Genomic DNA, 19,786 nt, shown 5'->3' with positions numbered 1-19,786 from the left:
CCTCCTCAGTAGTCCAAGTTTCCTTCGCTTTCAGCCACCAAAAGCGCCGCTTTCCCCCTCTTTCCCGCCCACTCCTCGCCACCCCTGCAGGTTTCCGAGTCATCAGGGAACAGGAGTGGGTGAAAGCAGCGCCGCCGCCTCCTCCTCCGCCTCCTCCGTGCGCCTCGGGTTCAGCACTGGACAGCTCCCGCCCCAGCCAACAAATGGCAGTCAGCTGATTGACAGAGGCGCCGACCAAACAGGGCACAAGACGACTTGAAGCCGCCCTACAAGGGTTTGGTTGCGGCCAAGCTGTCTCTTTAAACTGGTTTCATCTGAGAGCAGGGAGAGGCAGCGTTGTGGTTTGTGGCCAAACCTAAAGGCTCCAGTTAACCAGCTGCCTGGCTGTCTGGACTCCAGAGACACGAACGTCTTCAAAGAAAACCTTGGTTCCTTGGGACTCGCCACTGAGCTCCGGCGTGGATCTGTGTGCGCGAAGGGGTCGAGGAGGGGCCAGAGCCGGGAGGCGGGAACGACCTGCCAAGGGTGAGATGATGGAGCAGCGTCTTTGGCGGCCGCGGTGGCAGCATCAGCAGCAGCAGCAGCAGCAGCAGCAGCAGCTCTTGAACACACCTCAATGAGAGCGGCGGTGGAAGCGGCTGAGCAGAAAGACGTAAGCGGGCTAACTATAGCTGCCGGGGATGTAACCTGTTTGGCTCAAGGCTGCGAGGTGCGTAATCCCGAGCCGACCCATTGTAGAGCGGGGCGCAGCCAGCATTGCCACAGGTGATTTGGTCTGTGTCGGCAGCTGAGCCAGCTGGGCCAATTTCAAAACATTCTTATTTTAAAGTCCATCTGGACCGGGCGCCACCTGGAGAAGAAGGAAGCCTCTCCCCAAAAGTCTTACTGGTGATAAATTGAGGACCAAAATTTACAAAGTGACTCCTCCATCTGTGCTAGACAGATGGGAGCCATGGCTTACTCTTTACTCTTCTGCCTCCTGCTCGCTCATCTGGGACTGGGAGAGGTTGGTGCCAGCCTCGACCCTCTGGGACGGCCGGATTCCACTCGAGAGAGGACCCCGAAGGGGAAGCAACAAGGTCAGCAACTGCCGCGAGCCTCTGTCCCGGACCCCTCTATTCCCTGGAGCCGCTCCACCGACGGCACCATCTTGGCACAAAAACTATCCGAGGAGGTGCCCATGGACGTGGCCTCTTACCTCTACACTGGGGACTTCCACCAGCTGAAGAGAGCCAACTGCTCAGGCCGCTACGAATTGGCGGGCCTGCCGGGGAAGTCACCGTCCCTAGCCAGCTCCCATCCTTCCTTGCACGGGGCGCTGGACACTCTGACACACGCCACCAACTTCCTCAACATGATGTTGCAGAGCAATAAGTCTCGGGAGCAGACCGTGCAGGATGACCTGCAGTGGTACCAGGCTCTGGTGCGAAGTCTCCTAGAGGGTGAGCCCAGCATCTCCCGGGCGGCTATCACCTTCAGCACCGAGTCGCTGTCCACGCCCGCCCCGCAGGTCTTCCTCCAGGCCACCCGCGAGGAGAGTCACATCCTGCTGCAGGACCTGTCCTCCTCCGCTCACCACCTGGCCAACGCCACTCTAGAGACCGAGTGGTTCCACGGGCTTCGGCGAAAGTGGAGGCCCCACTTGCACCGCCGCGGTTCCAATCACGGGCCACGGGGCCTGGGCCACAGCTGGCGGCGCAGGGATGGGCTTGGAGGGGACAGGAGCCACGTCAAGTGGTCTCCACCTTATCTGGAGTGCGAGAATGGGAGTTACAAGCCCGGGTGGTTGGTCACGCTCTCTGCTGCCTTCTACGGGCTTCAACCTAACCTGGTTCCGGAATTCAGGTAGGGAGAGGGTTGGAAAGGGCACAAGCAGAGGCATCCTTTGGTTTTGTAAATGGGCACTCTGGGGAAAGCACACTCGTCTGCCAGTGAGACTTTAAGTCTTCAGCCCTGGAACAGAACTTCAGACTAAGGGATGTGGAGGCAAGCTCATGTAGGGAGGGGGTGAGAAGCGACCGGGTCTGTCCGCTTTAGGCACTCATGGGAAGACTTTCCCTGGTGGGCAGCTGCGGTGGTCGGTGGGTGGGTGGAGATCGAGGGATGTAACAATTGGCCCCAATGCTTCCACAAGGAGAGAAGGTTAACTGTAGTGTCCCCTAACTTTGGGCCGGTCAGGCAGAGTCAAAAACACCAGGTGTGTGTGTGTGTGTGTGTGTGTGTGTGTGTGTGAGAGAGAGAGAGAGAGAGAGAGAGAGAGAAAGAGAGAGAGAGAGAGAGAGAACCACAAGGAGTGAGAATTCCTTGAATTTGCCACTTTGGGGTAGCCTCTGCCCACTTCCTGTGAGTGTAGTCTGGAGCTCAAACCCGCTGTTAGTCAGCTACCAGAGCGTGTAATTAAACCTGTGCCGTCCCCTGGGTAGTTCTGGCCACTCAGCACTGAGTCACTCGGCAGCAGAGCCATCTCCAGGATCTAGCTAGACTTGGCAGATTGGTCAGAGTACTCCTACTGGCTTCCCTCTTCTTCTAGGCACCGGCTTTCCTTCCCGGAGTCTTTTTCCTCCTGTTCTCTGTTAGGCACATCTGAAGGCTCTCCTTCAGAGTTGGGGAGGGAGGAATCAGTCTTACCCAAACAGAAAACTGGGCAGAAGCTTCAGTAGCTCTCCCTGTGGCGTCAGAGGAAAGCTCACACTCTCAGATTAGAACTGTTGCCCCTCAGCTCTAGCCTTTTAGGAATGGATACAAGGAAGGAACAGAAGGGAGGGAGGGGAAACTGCAGACAGGGTTTTGGAGAGAACTGAGGTTGATGGGTTGATGGAGTTTACCCGGGGTCCCCTGATGGGAAACTCTCAAAGTCCTGGTTGAGGGCTGGAATTGATTTTTTAAAAATTGTTTAACCCTTTTGGAACTTGGAAGAAGTGAGAGAACTCCCTCCCTCCCTCCCTCTCTCCCTCCCTCCCTCCCTCTCTCCCTCCCTCCTCTCTCTCTGTCTCTCTCTCCCTCCCTTCCACTCTCTCTCTGTCTCTGTCTTTGTCTTTCTCTTTCTCTCTCTCTGTCTCCCTCCTTCCCTCTCCATCCCCACACCACCCCTCTCTCTGTCTTTTTCTCTGTCTCCCTCCTTCCATCTCCATTCCCCCCCTCTCACTCACACCACACACACACACACACACACACACACACACACACACACACACACACACACACACACACGCTAATTTCTTTACTTTAACGTTAGCATTCCAGAGACAGGATACCAATATCCTGAAACACACCAGGGCAAGCAATGGGTGGGAAATCCTGGAAAGGAAAGTCAGAAGCGTTGTCCTTTTACTGTAGAACTGCTTCAGATGAGTTGCTTAACCTCGTTGGGCCCTGTGTACTTATCTGTCAACTGAGAGGACTGAAGTAGTTTGTCTCTCAAGAATTATACAGCCATGAAACCCTGTAGCCTTTCATGCCTGCAAGCTTGGAAAGGGACAGATGAAGACCCCTTTCTTCTTTGTTTCTACACGACCCCCCCCACCATGTGCATTAGGGTTCTTTACAGACCCTATCTTAAACTGCAGCAACTTTCCTACTTTCAGGACAATCTCATTTCCTCCTGGTTCTTGCAGGATCCTATTAGTAAGCTCTCAGTTCAGCTTTGAATCTTTGCCACAGCAAAGATTTTTCAGAAGAGGGCTCAGCAGATGCCACTTAGAGCCAATGAACTTAGAGCCTTCAGATGATCCCTTTCAGAGTCTCAGGATCGACCACTCTCCCTTCTTTCCCCCCTTTCTTTCTTTCTTTCTTTCTTTCTTTCTTTCTTTCTTTCTTTCTTTCTTTCTTTCTTTCTTTCTTTCTTTCTTTCTTTCTTTCTTTCTTTCTTTCTTTCTTTCTTTCTTTCCCCTTTCTCCACGCCCTCTCTCTCTCCTTCTCTCCCTCCCTCTTCTCCCTGTTCCTCATCTTCCCCGACTGCCTCCCTCTCACCTTTTGCTTGATGTTAGCCTATGTGCTATATACTTGATGTTAAGCTCCGCGTTAACTCTTGGTATGACTATCTTGCCAACTTTTCCCAACAGTTGTCTGAGTTCTGTGTTAATGTTGTCTATATTTTTCTATAAGGGAATCTGAAACATAGAGGGGTTAAATTTCATGACTGATCTCACAGTTGTTAAATAAAGGAGTCTAGATGCAAGCTTACTTTATGCTTTTAACTAGTATTCTGTATCATAAAGTTGACTTAGTAAACTGGGAAGCTATTTCATATGAATGAGATTATTTCTGAGGGCCAGATGTGGGACAGGGGGAATATCATTTGGATTTAGAACTGTTTCTTTCTCTCTCTTTCCTCCTGCCTCACTCCTCTGTCTGTCTTCCTCTCTCTGTCCATCTTTTTATTTCTCTCTGACTCTGCCCTGTTTTTTCAACTATTTCCTCTTTCTCTTACATGTTGGAGATGTAACCTTGGCCCAGCACATGTTAGCCAAGGGTTCTATTATTGATGACCCACACTACCAGCCCCTAGAATATTTTCCCTTGATCTGAAAATGTATGTTGTTTCAATGTACCTAGTACTTTCAGTCAGGAAAGGTGAAAAGCTGAAGATGCAAAAGGGTCCATGCTTGTGAGAAGGATGTATTCCTTGACTATGCTTACTAGAAGGTTGTTTCTTTAAATGCTTCTGTATTCACCACTGCTGTCAGCTAAGGTACAAAGCTAGTTGTGTGCCAAGCTGGCTGCCCACAGAACTTGGTCTGTCTCAGAAGATCTACGAAGAGTAAAATCTATGCCCCTGTGAGCACTGCCTGCCCTGCGGGTGTCTCCACCCTTCAAACCTGAATTGAAGATGTAAAGAGCTGTTCACTGTGGGAACTACAAGAACCATTAAAGGGACCAGATGTTGTTTCCCAAGGAGACAGAACTAGACAGACATCGTTTATCCAAAAGTCATACATATTGTTTGTAGCAACAACAGAACAGGGCCACAGACTTCCTTTTACAGTTTAGAGAGAAGCGTTAGTATATCTATGGCATGTTTCTGCAGCTCCATGGGTTAGAATTGGAGTAGAATGGGAACTCCTTTTGCTAAATGTGTAAACATCTTTCTGGTGGTGCCTAGAACTGTCCAGTACTTAGGACTGGAACAAGATATTGATTGTTGATATATAAAAATAAATATATATAAACACTATATAGCTCAATTTTACTTATATATATTTATGTATATATTGGTTGTTACTTTGTACTGAATGTTAAATCCCAAGACTTTCAGGGACTAAGTCAAGTGCTTACCACTGAGATAGACCCCTGTCCAGTGAATTCTCCCTTTCCCCGATGAAAGGAATTCAGGACTAATTTAGTTTTGTCTCATTTTCAAGTTGAGGAAATCAAGACACCAAGAACTAAAGACATTTCCAGAAGCAGTTCAGCTCTTCCGTGGTAGTTCAGAATCCCATATCTGGGTCATTACTAGTTGAGCACTTATATTGTAGGTTGGATGCTATTTCTGAACCACTGCATTTACTTCTTAGAATTCTTTAGTACTTACAATGTCAGGAAAGTTGAGTAACATATTCAAGCTGTGAGCTGGTCATTAGAGCTCAAATCAAATTTCTATCATTCACCCAGGATGCTTGTTCAGTCTCTGAGTTAACACAACTCTTTCAAGCTCTTCATCTCCTGTTGTTGATTTCTCATTTTTTTTTTTTATTGTTTGGTTGGAAGACTGTATTTGCTGGAGTTAATATATTTTTCATAAGTGATAGAAATTTATTCTCATTGGCCACTAATATAATCAAATATGTTATGTAATGTGAAGACAGTTGTACTAGAGTTAGTACTTTGTCTTAAGCTGGGCTGCATGACATGTCTGGAAACGAGTTTATGCATCACTAAAGTGTAAAACTGGCTTGATGATCTTCACATGCCTCCACACCCCTGGGATAGTGGTTCATAAGTGGCTTATCCAAACAGTGAACACGTGGCTTTGGAAACTAGAGAAGTGATATCGTCGTGCCATCCATGCATGGAAACATCCAATCAATGTGTACAATGCTAGGACTGAAAACTAATGGAAAAGTTAAAAGTTTAAAGTTCCACTTCAAAATAAGACCAAGGGTGATTTGAGTTTGATATATTTCAAGAGAAGAAGCCCTGAAATATATCAAAACATGGGATTGAGTTGTTTCACAGATTTCTAACCCCAAAGCCTCAGCATATCCCACATAGAGTTTCCGAAGATTACAATGTTTTTACAACTTGGGGCTATCTATCCACAAGCCCTATTTTCAATTTGCCATTATAGTTGTCTATTAATTATCTAGAGGAAGCATTTCCTGTGGTCCCAGAGAATCTTGCCACATTCTAGAAAATGTGATTGGATATAGAAGTGAGACAAACTGCAAAATAAATTATAAAAGTGGATGCTTTTATAATTCTTTACTTTCTAGAGAGGGAAGTAGCTACCCCCCCCCCCCCAGTGATTGTACAGCCTTAACTTCTGCATGAGCCAAGTGTTAGTTTTAACTTCATAACAGTTCTGCAGGTTAGATGGTGCCTAGGTTTAAAGGCTCCCCTTTCCAGTCTTCAATGACTTTTTTTTGGTTATATTTTAATGTCCCAGCATGCCTAGAGGGATGTCATTTTGTGCTTAGTTGGTCAGCAGCATCAGGGTCCAATCTGTTTTCTTTCTTTATTTCTGTCTGGTCTGTGAAGGGATATCTGAGCTGAATATAGCACATTGTAATGCTGGGACTGCTGGCTGGCAGCTTCAGAGTTGTTATATATATAAGTAGGAAGCTCACTGTTATTGGGGCTATGTTTCAAAGAGTGTGAAGCCAATAGCTATTCAGCATTTCTTCAGTGAGATAATGGCACATGTAGTGGTGAGGCTTGCTTTGTTGGCCCTTTAGTCTTATTGGACTTTTAGCTTTTAGTAACAATTCTTTTCCACATGCAATGTCTACTTCAATGGAGCACTTGTTCATTTAACTAGAGTTTATTCCTATAGGAAAACCCTTGATCTATAGAAACATTTAGGTGGATTGCTATTCCATGAAATGCCTCCTCACCTATATGAAATACATAGCATGTGGGGCTAGAAACTACAGAAGCTTTCAGAATAGGTTAGGAAAGTCTGATAAAAATCTTTCCCATGCCATCTGGCCAAGTATTTTATCTACATTATAGGAAAATACCCTAAACACTGAAGAGAACAAATGTCTACCAAAAAGACTCAGGGGGAAAAATCAGGCATATTTCATATTTCTGAAGTGCTTTATTTTTAAATGGAAATAAACATTTCTTGCACCACATGTAATGAGTCTGGCAATTGATAATTGAACAGTATTCTGTACTAAAGAATATTTTCCCTTTATTTTTGTTTTTTAATTGTCTGGAATATAATGAAGAGTTTAGCTTTCCAGAAAATACTTGATGCCTCAGCCTATTATATAGATCAGAGTTTCTTAGTCCCCGGACCATTAAAGCTTTGGGACAGATAACTCCATTCTATGGGATTTGCTTTCTTAACTTTTAAGTTTTTAGCAGCATTTCTTGTCTCTACCCAGTAGACTGTGGAGCAGACACCCTAGGTTGACCAACTGTCTGATTGGAAGCCACTGACGTAGATGACATATGGCATCCTAAGGTTATGATTTTTTAAGCGAGTCAAGGAGTCTTATTATATGTGTAGACATATAAACACAGGTGTGCATGCATGTATTTGTGAATGGCTATATATGTGCATACAGAGATAGGTAGGTTTCCCTAGACTACATTTCTACTTACTCAATTTGAATATGCAATTATAGAAGAACATGAACTGAAGCTGGGAAATGTGATGATCAATTAAGCATCAATGTACACTTATGTAATCACAGGGCTCAGACTATCTCAAGGATTCCATGCAGATTCAGTTGTTAAGCATTGCTTTCTACTAATGTTTTATTTCATTCTGTTCAGCATTTACCATTAAAAGATGTACTTTGAACAGGTAGTATGCATGTTTATATTAGTGTTTGGGAGAACAGAGGACTGGGACATAGAGGGGAAGGGAGGAGAGAAGGTTAGGGAGATGAAACAACGGGAGAGGAGTAAGCAAATGTAAAATGATCAGTAGAGGCCACGCCACAAGGATCATCACAGGCCACACTGGGATATTGTTTGACTGAGAAACTTCAAATTTAGCTGAAACTGAGCTATTCTTCCCTAGAAGGTAGTCGAGGAATAGAGTTCCTGGAGATTTCATTATTATAAAGATAAGTTGATTGTGTTTTCATTTCAGAACTTCATTTCAAGAAGTTAGAACTATTATTAGGCTAACACAGAGCTTATCTCATAGAAGAAACATTAATATCTTAAAATAGTTAGAAAATATTCTGGGCTGGAGCTGCTGCTCAGGGGTAGAGCTGTTGCCTCATATGTTCAAGGACTAATGTTGACCTCCAGCACTGTAATATATATACTCCTGTAATCGTCTGCCTCCTAAGGGAACTGCTCAGACGGCCTATGTTCTAGAAGTATGAGGATGCTTTGTGCCTCTGCCTCCTACAGAAACTTTGCATATTTCAGAGGCACAGCATGGAATAGTGTTTAGGAGGAAAGGTTGAACATTATAAGTCTAGGTTTGAATTCAAGAGTTTTCAGTTCACTTCTGTGTGACATTGGGCAGGTTATACAATCTCCTTTGTGTTTCAGTTCCCTTATGTAAAAGGTGTAGGAGGTAGGATATCCTTATTGTGATTAAGAATGCATAATCATCTATCATTATCTATCTATCATCTATCTATCTATATATATATATCTACTTATCTATCTAATTATGATCTATCATCCATATCTAAGAATTTCTGTTTGTATTACTATTCTTTTTAAAAATAATATTTTAGTTAATATGTGCACTTTTTGGAGCTATAGAAAATATATGATGGTTAAACAAATCCTGATATCACTGACTTTTATCTTTTGAGGATGGGGGTACATAGTTAGCAAATTAACAAAATTAAAATGAAAACTCTTGATGGAAACAAGTGACACAGGAAAACAGTCCCCTTCCATAGAGTTGGGTATATTATACATTGTTCCACTGGCTCCCTGACCCAAAGGAAGTGAGTAAGTGAATGGGATTGAGAATGTCTGCCCAGCACGTCACTTCTGGAAGATCCTGCTATACCACTCCTGGGCATATACCCAGAGGATTCCCCAGCATGTAATAAGTATACATGCTCCACTATGTTCATAGCAGCCCTATTTATAATTGCCAGAAGTTGGAAAGAACACAGGTATCCCTGAACGGAAGAATGGATGCAAAAAATGTGGTATATATACACAATGGAGTACTATTCAGCCATTAGAAACACTGAATTCATGAAATTCTTAGACAAATGGATGGAGCTGGAGAACATCATACTAAGTGAGGTAACCCAGTCTCAAAAGATCAGTCATGGTATGCACTCAGTAATAAGTGGATATTAGCCTGGAAAACTGGAATACCCAAAACATAATCCACACATCAAATGAGGTACAAGAAGAAAGGAGGAGTGGCCCCTTGTTCTGGAAAGACTCAGTGTGGCAGTATAGGGCAAAACCAGAACGGGGAAGTGGGAAGGGGTGGGTGGGAGAACAGGGTGAGGGAAGGGGGCTTATGGGACTTTAGGTGAGTGGGGGGCCTGAAAAGGGGAAATCATTTGAAATGTAAATAAAAATATATTGAATAAAAAAAAAGAATATCTGCCCAGAAGATTTGGATCCCCGAGGAAAGGGCAAGGGAAAGTCTTGTTGAAGGAATGAGCTTGACTGAGACGCGAAGGATGGCAGGAGATGACGATGCTGCGTTAAGGAGCACTAGCTCTTAGTGTCATTCGCCGGAGAGCAGGTCTGACTTCTCCAGAAGAGTTTCTATATCTTCTGTCCTAATCTAAGAGTCCAATCTAAGACGTAGTCCTAAACAAAGACCATACTCTTTATATATGAACAGCATAGGAAATATGGTAACAAGAAACAAGGACCCTCTGTTCTAACCAGTCTTTCATAGGAGTCTCCTGAGAAAATTATTTTTTGATGGTATTCGCTCTGAACAGTGTACAAAGCCACAATAGCTCTTATAATTCTACAGCTGTATACTGCTTCCAACGAGGCTTGGGATTAAGGGTGTTGCTCTCAACGTTTTGCTTCTTCCAGAGAATGGTCTTCGATTTGATCACCACCCCTGTCCTCTTAAGTTGTTTTGTGTCAGAGTCATGAATGGTTCTGAAAAGGAAAAAATAGGAAACATGGCTAAATCAAAGCTGTGTATCCAGCCGAGCTTGTAGCCAGGAATTACACTGGAAGTCTGCAGCACAGTGAGATTGATTACAATGTTTTGCTTTGAAGTCAGTTAAATCTGAACATCTTGAGTATACAGTATGTGAGCAGAATGAACACATAGTTATACATGACGTCAAAGCACATTTGGGTAGGGTGAAAGTTGGGTCTCTAAAGATGAGCCTTTAACAGCCTTTCTCAGAAAACAAAACAAAACAAACAAATCACCACCACCACCACCACCACCACCACCACCACCACCACCACCACCACCACACCACCACCATCACCACCACCACCACCACCACCACCACCACCACCACCACCACCATTATTAGTTTTTCTATTGTGACCAACTGGGTTAACTTCTTTGTACTTCCCCTTTACCCTCTCCATTGTCTTATTAACTATATATTTAAAGTATTTTCAAGTGGTTACTTTGAAGTTTGCATTTATAATTCTCTGCTGCTCACTTTTCTTCCTTTGCCCCCTAGTCTTGTTTATTCTAGTATTCTTATATATAATTAACATCATTCTTTTATAAATATTTTCCCAATTTAAATATTGACAATTTTATACATACATGCATACATACTACACACACACACACACACACACAAACACACACACAATGTATTATGATTGTATTTGTACCCATTACATCTTCTCCTTCTCCTTTTCCTATTGACTCTCCCATCTTCTTCCCAAGGGTATTTGCCCTACTTTTATGTCTTTTTTTTTGTGTGTACAGGTCTTATGCAGATAACCAACTAACCAACCAAGGCTGCTGTGTTTTCATGACTGTGATGGCCATGTCATATCTGGAGGATAGCATTTTGCAAGACTCTTCCCTCTCCTTCAGCTCTTATGGTCTTTCTGCCCTCAATTCCACCATGCTTCCTGACCTCAGGGAAAGGGCACAGAAGTCCTACTTAGGGCTGTGTACTGAACAGCCACTTTGCTTTCCACTTTAACCAGCTGTGAATGTCTACATTAACTATTACTTATCACAGAAAAAGAGCTTCCATGATCAAGGCTGAGAACATGGGGCAGCATTTTTTTTTTTACTTATTTTTTTAAGAATGCTTTTTTTCATTGGAATTTTTCATTTTTTAAAAATTATTTTTATACACTCTATATTTTACTCCCCACCCCACTAACCACTGTCCACCCTCCAACTGGACTGTTCCACATCCTCTACCTCATCCCCCTCCCTGTCTCCACGTGGATGTCTCTACCCCCCCTCCCCCCCACTGCACCTGACTTCTAAACTCCCTGGGGCCTCCAGTCTCTTGAGGGTTAGGTGCGTCATCTGGGGATGAACACAAACCCAGCAGTCCTGTGTTCAGCTGGTGTATGCTGCCTGTATGTATGGTGTATGTATGTTTGGTGGTCCAGTGTTTGAGAGATCCTGGGGGTTCAGATTGAGACTTCTGGTCCTCCTACAGGATCACCCTCAGCTTCATTCAGCCTTCCCTAATTCAACAGCAGGGGTCAGCTGCTTCTGTCCATTGGTTGGGTGGAAATATCTGCATCTGACTCTTTCAGATGCTTGTTGGGTTTTCTGGAGCACTGTCATGCTAGGTCCCTTTATGTGAACACTCCATAGGCTCAGTAATAGTGAGTGTTAGGCCTTGGGATCTCCCCTTGTGCTGGATCCTATTTTGAGCCTGTTAGTGGACCTTCTTTTCCTCGGGGTCTTCTCTATTTCCATCCCTGTAATTCTTTCAGACAGGAACAATTATGAGTCAGAGTTATGGCTGTGGGATAGTCTCCCTCTTCCTTATTTGAAGTCCTATCTTGCTGCTGAAGGTAGGCTCTGTCTACCTCCCCTACCTTCTCCCTACTGTCAGGTATTTTATCTAATGTCCCTCCCTTTTAGTCCTGTGAGTTTCTTACCTCCCAGGTCTCTGGTGCATTCTGGAGGGTCCCCCAACTTCCTATCTCCGGAGGTTGCCTGTTTCCATTCTTTCTGCTGGCCCTTGGGGCTTCAGTCCTTTTCCTTCCCCTAGTGTCAGATCAGGTTCCCCTCCCCCCTCTCCTCCTTCATCCCTGCCCCATCTACTTTCCCTCTCAGGTCTCTCCCACCCTCCCTCCCTCCCCACTTACAACTGCTTTCTTCTCCCTCCCAAGTGGGACTGAGGTGTCCTCACTTGGGCACTTCAGCTTGTTAACCTTTTTGAGTTCCATGGAGCATATCTTGGGTATTCTGTACTTTTTGTGGCTAATATCTACTTATTAGTGAATACATACCATGCATGTCCTTTTGGGTCTTAGTTACCTCATTCAGGTCAATATTTTCTAGTTCCATCCATTTGCCTGCAAAACTCCGAATGTCCTCTTTTGTAATAGCTGAATAGTATTCCGTTGTGTAAATGAACCACATTTTCTGTATCCATTCTTCTGTCATGGGACACCTAGGTTCCAGTCTAGGCTATCACAAATAAGGCTGCTATGATCATAGTGGAACATGTGCCCCTGTGGCCTGGTGGGGCATTTTTTTGGGTATATCCCCAAGAATGGTATAGCCAGGTCTTCTGGAAGATCTATTTCCAATTTTCTGAGGAAGCTCCAGATTGATTCCAGAGTAGTTGTACCAGTTTGCAATCCCACCAGAAATGGAGGAGTGTTCCTTTCTCCACATCCTCTCCAACATGTGCTGTCACTTGAGGTTTTGATCTTAGCCATTCTGATTGGTGTAAGGTGGAATCACAGGGTCATTTTGATTTGCATTTCTCTGATCACTAAGGACTTTGAACATTTTTTAGGTGCTTCTCAGCCATTCAAGATTCCTCAGTTGTGAAATCTCTGTTTAGTTCTATACCCCAATTTTTTGATAGGGTTGTTTGGCTTTTTATGGTGATTAGCTTCTTGAGTTCTTTATAAAATTTGGATATTAGCCCTCTATCTGATGTTGGGTTAGTGAAGATTTTTTCCCATTCTCTGGGTTGATGATTTGTGCTATTGACTATGTCCTTTGCCTTATAGAAGCTTTCCAGTTTCATGAGATTCCATTTATTAATCCTTTTTTTTTCCAAGTGGCTGTTTCTTTTTTTTATTGATATATTTATTTACATTTCAAATGATTTCCCCTTTTCTGGACACCCACTCCCCGAAAGTCCCATCAGTCCCTTCCCTCCCCCTGTTTTCCCACCCAACCCTTCCCACTTCCCTGTTCTGATTTTGTTCTATACTGCTTCACTGAGTCTTGCCAGAACAAGGGGCCACTCCTCCTTTCTTCTTGTACCTCATTTGATGTGGGGATTATGTTTTGGGTATTCCAGTTTTCTAGGTTAATATCCACTTATTAGTGAGTGCATACCATGTTTCATCTTTTGAGTCTGGGTTACCTCACTTAGTATGATGTTCTCTAGCTCCATCCATTTGTCTAAGAATTTCATGAATTCATTGTTTCTAATGGCTGAATAGTACTCCATTGTGTATGTATACCACATTTTTTGCATCCACTCTTCTGTTGAGGGATACCTGGGTTCTTTCCAACTTCTGGCAATTATCAATAGGGCTGCTATGAACATAGTAGAACATGTATCCTTATTACATGCTGGGGAATCTTTTGGGAATATGCCCAGGAGTGGTATAGCAGGATCTTCTGGCAGTGAGGTGCCCAGTTTTTGGAGGAACCACCAGACTGATTTCCAGAGTGGTTGTACCAATTTGCAACCCCACCAGCAGTGGAGGAGTGTTCCTCTTTCTCCACATCCTTGCCAACACCTGCTGTTTCCTGAATTTTTAATCTTAGCCATTCTGACTGGTGTAAGGTGAAATCTCAGGGTTGTTTTGATTTGCATTTCCCTAATGACTAATGAAGTTGTGCATTTTTTAAAATGTTTCTCTGCCATCCGATATTCTTCAGGTGAGAATTCTTTGTTTAACTCTGTACCCCATTTTTTTAATAGGGTTGTTTGGTTTTCTGGAGTCTAACTTCTTGAGTTCTTTATATATATTGGATATTAGCCCTCTATCTGATGTAGGATTGGTGAAGATCTTTTCCCAATTTGTTGGTTGCCGATCTGTCCTTTTGATGGTGTCCTTTGCCTTACAGAAACTTTGTAATTTTATGAGGTCCCATTTGTCAATTCTTGATCTTAGAGCATATGCTATTGGTGTTCTGTTCAGAAACTTTCTCCCTGTACCGATGTCCTCAAGGGTCTTCCCCAGTTTCTTTTCTATTAGCTTCAGAGTATCTGGCTTTATGTGGAGGTCCTTGATCCATTTGGATTTGAGCTTAGTACAAGGAGACAAGGATGGATCAATTCGAATTCTTCTGCATGCTGACCTCCAGTTGAACCAGCACCATTTGTTGAAAAGGCTATCTTTTTTTTCCATTGGATGTTTTCAGCCCCTTTGTCGAGGATCAAGTGGCCATAGGTGTGTGGGTTCATTTCTGGAACTTCAATCCTGTTCCATTGATCTGCCTGCCTGTCACTGTACCAATACCATGCAGTTTTTAACGCTATTGCTCTGTAGTATTGCTTGAGGTCAGGGATACTGATTCCCCCAGAATTTCTTTTGTTGCTGAGAATAGTTTTAGCTATCCTGGGTTTTTTGTTATTCCAGATGAATTTGATAATTGCTCTTTCTAACTCTGTGAAGAATTGAGTTGGAATTTTGATGGGTATTGCATTGAATCTGTATATTGCTTTTGGCAAAATGGCCATTTTAACTATATTGATCCTGCCGATCCATGAGCATGGGAGGTTTTCCCATTTTTTGAGGTCTTCTTCCATTTCCTTCTTCAGAGTCTTGAAGTTCTTGTCATACAGATCTTTCACATGTTTGGTAAGAGTCACCCTAAGATACTTTATACTGTGTTGGGATTTTGATGGGGATTGCATTGAATCTATAGAATGCCTTTGGTAGGATGGCCATTTTTACTATGTTAATTCTGCCAATCCATGAACAAGGAAGATAACTCCATTTTCTGAGATCTTCTTCAATTTCTTTCTTGAGAGACTTGAAGCCGTTGTCATATAGATCTTCCACTTGTTTGGTTAGAGTTACCCGAAGATATTTTATATTATTTGTAGCTATTATGAAGGGAGTTGTTTCCCAAATTTCTTTCTCAGCCTGTTTGTCATTTGTATAAAGGAAGGCTACTAATTTATTTGAGTTAATTTTATATTCGGCCACTTAGCTGAAGTTGCTTATCAACTGGAGAACTTGATAAAGGAATCACTATTTGCAGATGATACGATAGTGTACATAAGGGACTATACAAAAATTTTTTACTATTTTTATTGTAAATCATTGCATGCTTTGCTTTGATATATCTAAGAACTGAAACTTGCATTTAAAGAATATTCTAAATTTTGAGTTCTAGTGCGTCATCATTTTCTGAGACAATGCGTTGAAAATTATGCTACATTTAATTTATATGAATCTGTATCAAGACTTCCTCCTCTGGAAACACAAACACCCACCATACAACCCTGGCAAATCTTGACCCCAGGATCTTCTTGTCTCACCCGCCCAAGTGCTGGGGTTATCAGTCTATGCCACTAAGCCTGAGTATTGCTTAATTTGCCTTCTTTTGCACAGTAAAGTGACAAAAAGAAACATGTGACTCTTTCTAACAGAATCTAGCCTGTTGAGTCCTTCTTTTGGTACAGGAAACTCATGCTTGCATTGATGAAAGTCTTGTTTTAGATCTTTTTCACAGTGATTGTCATGGAATCCTTTCAAAATATTGACCTTTCGGCTTCGATCTGGAACTGTCTATTATTTATGTATTTCTCCCCCATATTTCCAAACACTTTTTTTCCCTAGGAAGGATAAGTGGAAGACAAGATTTCTAAGTCTTTTGATGCCCCAAACTGCCATTGTCTTCATGCATGCGAGATTAACAGAATATAGAAATATAAGTTCAGAGTCTCTTTGTCTTCCAAATTTAAAGGCATTGTTATGGTACTGAACTGAAAGCTCTCACTAACTTAACAGATTGTACTTTATACGTAATATTTACTTTTCCCTCATGAAAACCTTTACAATCTTTTCCTTGAGACCAGAATATTCATTCTATGTGCTCAAATATGGTTTTTCTCATGCATGGGCATGACTCAGTGGCCCTACTCGCAGTGTGACCTGCCGTCGGTTTCCTTGTCCTGGAACTCCCATCACTGAGTATTTGGACTTCTAGACTCATTTCTGTGTTTCCTGTATTATCTTCATTTACTTGTTTTTAAAATTTCCTCATGATATTTTCATGATAGTTGTGTTATTGGTTCCTTGATGACTGACCCTCTGGCTTCTCTCTCCCATTGCTTGTCCATTTTGCTTTCAACATTCAACTTTCCTCTTCTATGCTAATGCCTCATATGCCCTATTGTCTTTCCTGCCTCAGGCTTGTCCTTTCCTGGATCCCCTTCTAGTCTTCTGGTATTGGTCACATTTATACATTTCTATCTGTACGTACTGACCAATGAGAAGCTAGAAGCTACATAGGAGAGAAAACATGATATTTGTGTTTTTTCTTTTTCTCTTCTCTTTTCTTTGTGTCTTTTCTTTTCTTTTCTTTTCTTTCCTTTCCTTTTCTTTTCTTTTCTTCTTTTCTTTGCATTGTGGTATTAAAACAGAAATCAACCCAAAATACAAGCCTGTGGTACATGTAAACAAAATATCCATCAAACTGTAATTTGAAATACCAAAATACTGGTAGCTACCATCTGTATCAACAATAATTGATTATGTTTTAAAATAGTAAGAGTCCAAAAATCCACCAAAGAGAAATACTAAGGAATTGGGAATAAGGAATAATAAATAAGGAAATGGGATGTTAGTTTTCTTTTTCTTGTTTTTAGGACAGCATGCTTGTAGCCCAGGCTAGTCTTGAGCCTAGTAATTTTCCTAGTTCAGCCTCTCAAAGTGCTAAGAAGTGTGAGTCCTGTAAGTCACCATGCCCAGCTTGATCAATTCTAAATGTTAAGTACCAGAAAAACACAAAATTCACATTTTTCATTTCTAAGTAATAACGATATGAAGTTTTAGTTTGATTCAAACCTAGTAAGCTGGTAGAAAATGAACATCCACTAAATCAATTGGATGATCACAGAAAAACTAGATATATCACTATAAACAAGAACACATACAAGCAGTAAGGTCTCCTATTCTCTTAGGGATATATGAGCTGGCTTTCTCCATCTAAAGATGTAGCAATTCTGAGCCCTAAGATCACATAAATGTGTTGCTAAGAAGCCAGTCAAGTACAATGACTCTGACTGTTTGCATAGAGCTTCAGCCAGTCTCCTTAAACTAGTCAGACTGCCTGCCCCAAGCTGGTTTAGGATGTTGGGAATCTTTTCAGTCAGCTGTTTTGTCTCAGTGTGGCTTGTAATGGTGAAGGTGTTTGCTGCCAGAGACACTGAACTTTAGAGTTAAAATGGATCACTGATCACTGTTCATTGGTTTGTAAACATACTCACTCCTTCGATAGCAGAGATAGTGTTTACCCCTAACTTTATAAAGGAGAACTGCAGCTTTTCATTGTGTGCTGTGGCTGTTCTGTGAAGCACCTTCTTTCTTCGAGCAGTTCCTTCCCCACCGATGCAGGTTGGTGAGTTTTTCCTGAGTTAATGAGGGGGACACAAGATGGTAGCTAGCGGAGTATTGTGTTTCTAAGTGTGAGTTATCAAACTTACTATAAGAAAAAGTAGCAACAGAGTATCAGCCTACAGAAGGGAGAAAATACTTGCTAGTTATCTTTCAGACAAAGGGTTACTATCTAGAATATATAAAGAACTGTAAAAATTAAATATCACCCCAATTCCCAATCAACAAGTGGGTCAGACCATCCTCAAATATGAAGGGCCAATACATATTTTAAAAAGAAGTCTATATCCTAAGCAAGCCCAAGAATATGAATTAAAACTACATTGAGAGTCTCACCTTCATCAGATGACTCCTATAAAGACACCAAAGGGCAGAGAGAGGAAATGAAGGAAGAATCCTCATACTCTATCAATGGGAGGTAAACTTTGCAAGCACTATGGAGATCATCAGATGGGTACTTCTTAGCAAACTAAATCTCAAACTACTGTGTAATCTCGGCACTTTTAAAGCACATTTGTTTACTTAGTTTGTGTGCATATGTGTGTACCCATGTGGAGGACAGACCCAGACACTGATCTCAGGTCAGCAGGTTTGTCAGCTAAGCCATTTCTCCAGCTCAGAATCTATATTTCTTAATGATTCTCTCAATTATATTTCCTTTTCTTTATCATTGGTGAGACTCAATTTTTTGAATCATATTATCTTCATTTCATATAATTTTATATTTCTTTATCATTGGTGAGACTCAATTTTTGAGTCATATTATCTTCATTTTCATATAATTTTAGTGTCCATGAACACTTTCTTCTGTTCCATTTTTTTCACAACTATATGTTTGTCCTCTTAAACTCCCTTGAGTAATTAAGATGTCTATAAAATCTGTTCCCCCGAGGTTCACTGTTCCCTCAGCTTCCAGTGTTCTGCTTGTTCTGGTGTGTTCCCCCTCTTTGTGTTTCTGGTTTTCCTGGAAGATACTCCTCATCTGGTCATTAAATACATGACTGTACCTGATCATCTTGGACGGCATGGGTTCTTGTGGCAGATGGGTAGCCATGTCCCTCTGTGAGTCTGCCCCTTGAGCGGCAGGGTTCATTCACTTTAGGGATTTTGGAGAGCAAGTTGGCAATTTCTTTCTGCTTAGACCTTCATTCTGGAAGAACTAAAAGTCATTGTAGGGGCTTCTCAGCTTCTTGAAACTGTGTCTTTCAACATTTGTATGGAAGCTCTTGGTTTTTAGTTTGGAAGTAGAGGCATCAGTGCACAGACACAGGGAGGATGTGCACATGTCACTGTGCACATGACCTTTAATTTATGATCTTATTTGCACCCTAATTTCCACTCCCCTCTTGACGCTTGGTGATTTTTAGCATAAACTTTTTCTGTAAGATCAGTTGGATCAGGACTTTCTACCTGTGCTCTGGCCCTCCTCAGCTTAACTGCCTCCATTCTTGGGGCATCATTAGCATAGTTCTGGAGAATCTGCCAGTCTTGGGCTCTAATGTTTGCTCTCACAATGTCTATTCTATCTTGTGCTTGATTATTGTCATTATGGTTAGATATAGGAGGAACAAGAACTCAGGATGCTACCCATGTGCTATCACATTCTGCTCTTTCACATACTAGCTCTGTTATTGGAAAGCTGTTTTCCCTTCTTTGCATCCTAAATTTCTCAACCGCTTTTTAAGAAGAATAATGTCAATCACTCATTTCTCAATATAAGTTGGGGAGAACAATATTAAATGAAGTTTCAGTGATGAGGCCTTTAATGATGTCTTGCATAATGGCTAACACATACTAAACACATTCAAATAATAACTAAACATTTAGGGCTCAAAATTATAGACATTCAGTTTACATTTGAGAATCTAACAAAAACTTATTATTTTAAAAATCTACTGGGAAATAATTGTTGTTGGCTTTACTTTCCATTATTACT

At 42.2% G+C, this 19,786-nt stretch overlaps 1 protein-coding gene across 1 annotated transcript in view; it reads left to right on the top strand.

Annotated features, from left to right (window-relative positions):
• Nucleotides 1-943: 943 nt before the first annotated feature.
• The window catches only part of Gpr158 (G protein-coupled receptor 158), a 407,492-nt gene continuing 388,649 nt past the window's right edge, over nt 944-19,786 (top strand). The window contains exon 1 of the mRNA XM_052156881.1: nt 944-1,845. Coding sequence (XP_052012841.1) covers nt 944-1,845 — 902 coding nt within the window. The remainder of the gene's footprint in view (nt 1,846-19,786) is intronic.

This window comes from Apodemus sylvaticus, chromosome 14 (assembly GCF_947179515.1).
Source record: "Apodemus sylvaticus chromosome 14, mApoSyl1.1, whole genome shotgun sequence".
In the NCBI taxonomy this organism is placed as follows: domain Eukaryota; kingdom Metazoa; phylum Chordata; class Mammalia; order Rodentia; family Muridae; genus Apodemus; species Apodemus sylvaticus.
The sequence above is the reverse complement of the archived record's forward strand: the minus strand, read 5'-3'. Positions and strand labels throughout refer to the sequence as shown.